At 46.3% G+C, this 6,051-nt stretch overlaps 1 protein-coding gene across 1 annotated transcript in view; it reads left to right on the forward strand.

Annotated features, from left to right (window-relative positions):
• KY (kyphoscoliosis peptidase) overlaps positions 1 to 1,757 on the forward strand; it is a 30,431-nt gene extending 28,674 nt beyond the window's left edge. Inside the window, exon 14 of the mRNA XM_088061134.1 lies at positions 850 to 1,757. Coding sequence (XP_087917260.1) covers positions 850 to 1,757 — 908 coding nt within the window. The remainder of the gene's footprint in view (positions 1 to 849) is intronic.
• Positions 1,758 to 6,051: the final 4,294 nt, after the last annotated feature.

Below are 6,051 nucleotides of genomic sequence, written 5' to 3' on the forward strand. Positions count from 1 at the left end.
AAGCCATGGAGCATCTTCCCTCATGCATCCCACATCCAACACACACCACCATGCACCTCTTCAGGCAATCCTGAGCAACCTGAGCGAGTCCAGCAGCTCTTTTAACATAAAACCAACTCAGGTGCCACAACTGAACAAGGCCCACTTTTAAGACCCTCTCCCTTGGATTTTCCAAGAGCTGCAGGAATTTAACTGGATGGCTAATTTGTGAATGTTAAGAACAGAGTTCTTAACCTATGGCCATCAACATTTTAGGACATAATGAAGACTTCAAGCTGCTTTGGGAACAGGCTCACAGGGAGGTAGATTAATCTCATAGCTACATACTGGAGAGTTCCTTCAATTTGAAGCTCCTGGGAGCAGCTACTGGGCTGGCAATTTGGTCTAATCACCTCTAATTCAGCCCTTCATCATCACAGAATTACAGAATTCCATAATGGTTTGAGTTGGAAGGGACCTTAAAGCCTATCTCATTCCGACCCCCACCATCATGGGCAGGGACATCTTCTACTAGACCAGGTTGCCCCAAACCCTGTCCAATCTGGCCTGATGGTACTTTCAGTTATATTTCACACAGGCTTTCACATTTTATCAAACCACAGCTCCACATCAGGGTATATGAGAACAGGATAAATGCACATCTCCCAAACAAAGGCCACTCTCATTCTTCCAGAGGGACACTGGTCTAAGCAGACAGCTGACAAGCCATGACCTGCCAGTTGCAGCTCTTGGTTTTCCTTCTAGAAAAACAGCAACTTATTGAGCCAGATTAGCCTTCCCAGAACAGGGGGTGAATGCAAAAAGTGCACTGACACTCCTAGGCAGCCTCTTTTCTTTTGTATTTCCCAGTAAATGGAAAAGCCTCTGTATCCGTGGACTGCCGTCCTGGCACGTTATTTATGTTTAAGCTGAAGGGAACAGATGAACACGGTTTGATGACTTTGAAAAAACGCGGGATGAAGCTGGATGTCTACCCACAGAAGACAGGGAGACACAAGCTGGAGATCTTTGCCAAGCCCTCTAAGGCTGAGGCTCTGGATGATGTCTACAAGTGCGTGGTGGAGTACGTGGTGGAGTGCGAGTCTGTGGACAAGGCCATGCGCTTCCCCAAGGACCTGCACCAGCCCGTTGGGCCCAGCTGGTTCTCAGAGCGCCAGGGCTTCCTGCAGCCGTCACACCGCGAGCCCATCCTGCACACCAACGACGGGCGCTGCTCCCTCACCTTCACCCTGGGCAAGGACATCAGCGTCCTGACCTCACTGCACACCGACGGCAGCAGCCTCACGGAGGACATGGGCAGGCGGCACGTGCTGCAGATCCACCGCGGAAACCAGATCGAGCTGAAGGTCCATCTCCCGCACGCGGGGAACTTCGTTCTCAAAATCTACTCCAAGAAGAAGTTGGACCCTGGTAATTACGACTACATCTTCAACTACCTCATCAGGTGCCTAAACACGGAGGTGAAGTGGCCAGCCTTTCCCCGGAGCTACAGCAAGTGGCTGCAAGACTACGAGATCCTGGAGCCGCTCTCGGGCCTACTGCCCGCCAACCGCAACGTCCAGTTCAAACTCAAAATGCACGGCGTTGCCAAGGTGCTGGTCCAGGCTGAGAACACCTACCCTCTCACCCAGAAGAAGGGCTGCTGGGAGGGAACCTGCAACACCTCGGGGTGCAGAGAGGTGTTTGTGATGGTGCATGAGAATGCCAACCACAGCTTCTACTCTCAGGTCCTCAAATATGAAGTTGAGACCCAGTAACACCCACTCCTTGTTCTTTCACTCACCTGCATGAACCAACCTCCCCAATGTGCCCCAAACCAGCACAGCTTTAGGAGATTGCTCATTCTCTCAACCAAATCTGTTCTTTCAACAAATGCAGGACAACACTTGCAGGCTTTTGCCAGACCACGGGCTCAAAGATGGTCAAGGAAGCAGAAAATCCTGTTTAAAAAAGGAGCAGCAGTGGAAGACATGAGATAAAACCCTCACCTACATTTCAGTAACACTGTCCAGACAAATATTTAGAAGAAAACAACTGACTGTCTGCAGGGCATTCTGTGCCAGCAGGGATTGCTGGTTTCCAAGTTATGGACCATAAGAAAAGTCTTATGAGGGCTACTCCAAGAATTCACCTAGTGATGGGGCAGGCAGGATAAAGAAAGTGCACCCTGGTTTTGAGCAGCAGCATTGGACATGAGGAACTTCAGGAGATTTAAACCAAGTTTCTGTATAACTGTAGTCAAGTGAGAAATACATCCAAGGAGAGAGAAGACTTAGGAAAAAGATACAACATGAAGTTTCCTTGTGCACTTCACTGTCTTACAGATTTCAATAATACTGGAAAATACTTTTTACACTGACTCTTAAATACAATAAACAAAATCATTTTTACCTTTTTATATTAGAGTATTGTAGACACTTTTTCTGCTGTAATTATATCTGAAGCCTATGGGTGTTTCCATAACCAAAATGACAGTAAAAATGAGAATAAAGTTTTCAGAAATCACTCCTTCCTGCAACCTGTCTACGCGATACTGCAACTATAAACTGACGAGGTTACGTGGGACAACAGGATGAGTGACATTATTATCATGTAACAAACCATTTGGTGCTGTACTCTTGGAAAACATCTCCATGCACGAGGCAAAGGAGGCTTCTACTGAATCCCACCACAACTGCACATCCTGAGATGGAGCAACATTTTCATAACTGATTCAGATGCCTGTGAGCGTTAGCATGATCCAAGAGGTATTTTGTTTGAGTTTGAATTGAAAATAAACCTGTTATGTTTTTGCACTCTGTTTCATTGACCAAACAATATGAATTCTCTTCCCAAAGCTGCTGTATTTTCCACACAAAAGAGGTGGGTTATTCCTACATTCCCTCCTCAGTGACTGAGTGGCAGGAATTACTCACAGGGCTGCCCACCTGTAGCAGGCCTACTCCTACCTTACTCCTTTGACCCCAGCACCCACGGCAGAGCTCCCATTTAAGCAGGTTACATACCTGCAGCTGGATTCCAGGATCAGCAGCCTCTGTGAGGATGCAGGCTGCTGCAGACAGGAGCTTGCAAGCATAAACGCAACATGTAAGCTAACAGGGCTTACCCCAGGGTAAGCTGGGAGTGAGCAAAGCTTTGGGATCTTTTTGTACTTGGTGACAAGAGGCACCATATGCAACATAAAAGCAGGTTTTAAGTCCTTCCCTAAACAGCTCAGTGTCTTTGCCCTCAAAAACTGGTGGCAGCAGCTCCTCCCTGCAGGAACACTAACAAGCCATGGAGCCCAGCAGGCACCCGCTCCCTGGGCATCAGCACAGACTGAGCAGCACAGATGCAAGGCAGACTCCGGGATCTTTTGTTTGCCTAAGGACCTTGAAGGCTAAAGTAAGTATTGTCTGTCAGCACAGACAGCCCTGGTTTATTTTGGTGCCTGGCAGAAGGGTTCTTTTTTCTCAGATCCCACTTTTCAGATCAAGGAGGACACACTGCAGTAGTTTTCATTTCACAGGTCAAGCTGATCCAGTCAAATACGTCACTTCTTACAATGGCAGGATAAGGAAGCATCCCGGAGAGCTTAGTGACTAAAGAAAACAACTTCTTCCACAGAATGGGGTCAAGGATACCAAAGTACAGACACTCTTCATGGAACCACACATTTGATGTTCACTTATATGTACACAAATAGGCACAAGCACACAAACAGACTCTTTGGTAAAGCCTCTCCGCTATGAATGCAGTCCCTGCTCCTTGTATCAAAGACTCACTTCCACAAGCGCTCTCTCTAAGCCCATATGCTCTATTTCTGTCTCAAGATGGCAGGGAGAACACTTATCCCAAGAGAGAGGACAATTTATGTACTATTGCCCCATACTTAGCACAACCTCAGTATTCCCTGTTCCTGCAACCCAACTCTGCAAAACCCAGGCACCTGCAATTCCACACATCTACATTCTTTAACCCCTCAAGAGTGACCCCAAGCACTGTCACACCCACAGCAGTACATCTGTAACACACTAAAGACAGATGAAGCTTGCACAGCTTCTCACTCTACAGATGAAGGAAGCGCTGCAAATAAAGTTCCACACTTTTGTCTCAAACAGAAAACAAATATTGGTTCTGCCCTGCAAGTGTGCAAGAAATTCTTTAGTGCTATCGAAGGCATAAGTTCATAGACACAAACCCCCCTCTCCAGCTACATTAATTATAAAGCTTCCAGGGCCAGATGATTATTCCAAGGGAGATTTGACGCTGCAAAGGCAGAGAAGGCCTGAGAAACCCTGCAGCCCCAGATAAAAGCACCTCAGAAGTCTGCACTTGCTGTGACATCTCCCTCCAGGATAAAAATGGTTTCTTCTCCTCCCCCTCACAAAAAATGCACATTCTTCAGCACAAACAAGGTTCCAACACCAGGAGAACAGCTCTGGAACAGACTTTTCAGTTATCTCGGGGCATCTGCAATGAGAGAAGGTGGGAAAGGCAGAGCACACACACACCAACACAGGGAAGTAACTCAGCAGTTCTCCTGCTGCAGATGCTACTTTATCTAAAGTTAGTTCAAAGTCTACTCCCTGAATGAAGCTGCTTATTACAGGTATTAGTAATTGATAAAACTGTAGGATTATACCTGCTAATTAAACAAATGGATCATCTTCAGTTCACTCTTCCCTTCTGCCAACATGAACTGGCAAGTATCTCTGCAGGGATACGGAAGAGCACATCAGAAACAAGGCAAAATGTCTCCTGAACTTCTGAAAACAGCAACAGCACGATGCAACACCCAGTACCTAACTTAACAAATCTTCAGGAAATACAATACTATTTGCAAGGTATCATTTCAAAAACTAAATCGGCAGCCTCACTGGAGGTTGTAAGGGATCCCTTAGGGTTCTGGCATATCAAACACTCAGTGCACCTATAGGTTCATCTGTAAAGAGGAAAGAGTTTGGTGTATTCTGCTGTTCAGATTTTATCAAAATGCTCCACACCCAACAAGTCCTTATTTGAGATCTGGACAGACATGGTGGATGTTCCAGAAACCCCATAGACAGCCCCACAGAGGATCCAAGGCCAGTGATGACTTTGTGCAGAACACAACCACAGTCCAGCCCCAGGTGGGGCCAGTTCAGCACATTATGAAGGCTGCACAATGAGAACCCAGAATGGATTTGAAGGTTTTATCTTTGTGCAAAGAGCTCCACAAGAAAGCAAAAATACAAGGACTTTTTGGATTGGAACATTTCTAAACTCTGGGATGCAGAGGTCCATGCCCAAGTGCAGGCCCAGTCTGCAGCCATGCATCCCCTTGGCTGAACTCACCTGTCTGACACAATGGTTGGGCTCCCAGTACATGTGGTGCTTTTGATTTCCTGTCCCTGCACAGAATTAAGCTGCTCTAATACAGTGTGAAGCTGATGGAAAGGAACAGGAAACTTGTGGACATGGAATGCCCTCATCCCAAGGTTTGTCTGTACAATGGCCATGAAGACTCAGTCACAGGTGAACTGCAGAGACCCCCAAAAGAAAACAAGTCCATAGGAAATAAGTCCTAATTACTAATAATTCACTAAGTAACAACTTCCTTTCCTTGAGAAAAGACTGAATATTTTCCCCAAAAGTGGTCACAGATGCATTTTGATGCAGCAGTTCCCCTGGACTGTCCAGATTCAGGCTGGCACCAGCTCACATGGCAGCTGCAATGACATGTGGATGAACCTCACCTGCTTGTGGGTTCTCCGCCCATCCAGTGCCATTTCTCATTCCCAGTTCTCTTCTCCAAGAGCCATGACCACATCCAGAATTCAGGCACTCATTCCTCAGATATTCTGCAGTACTTCAAGCACCTCAAGATAAAGACACTAGATACTACACAAATTATAAAGGGCAGAAGCTGCAAGAACCAGGAAATAAGAAATTCCACTAAGGGAAAATTAACTGGAAAAAATGCAGATAGCCTAAAAGAATGAGGAATTTCATTCCTTGTTTTGTGAAGAACACAGCTATGCTGTGATGGAAAAGGTGTTGATCCAAGCTCCTGATGAGAAGGGAAGATAA

Source organism: Pseudopodoces humilis, chromosome 11 (assembly GCF_049639895.1).
Source record: "Pseudopodoces humilis isolate 2021_Gansu_Grassland_sample_001 chromosome 11, ASM4963989v1, whole genome shotgun sequence".
NCBI classification, from domain to species: domain Eukaryota; kingdom Metazoa; phylum Chordata; class Aves; order Passeriformes; family Paridae; genus Pseudopodoces; species Pseudopodoces humilis.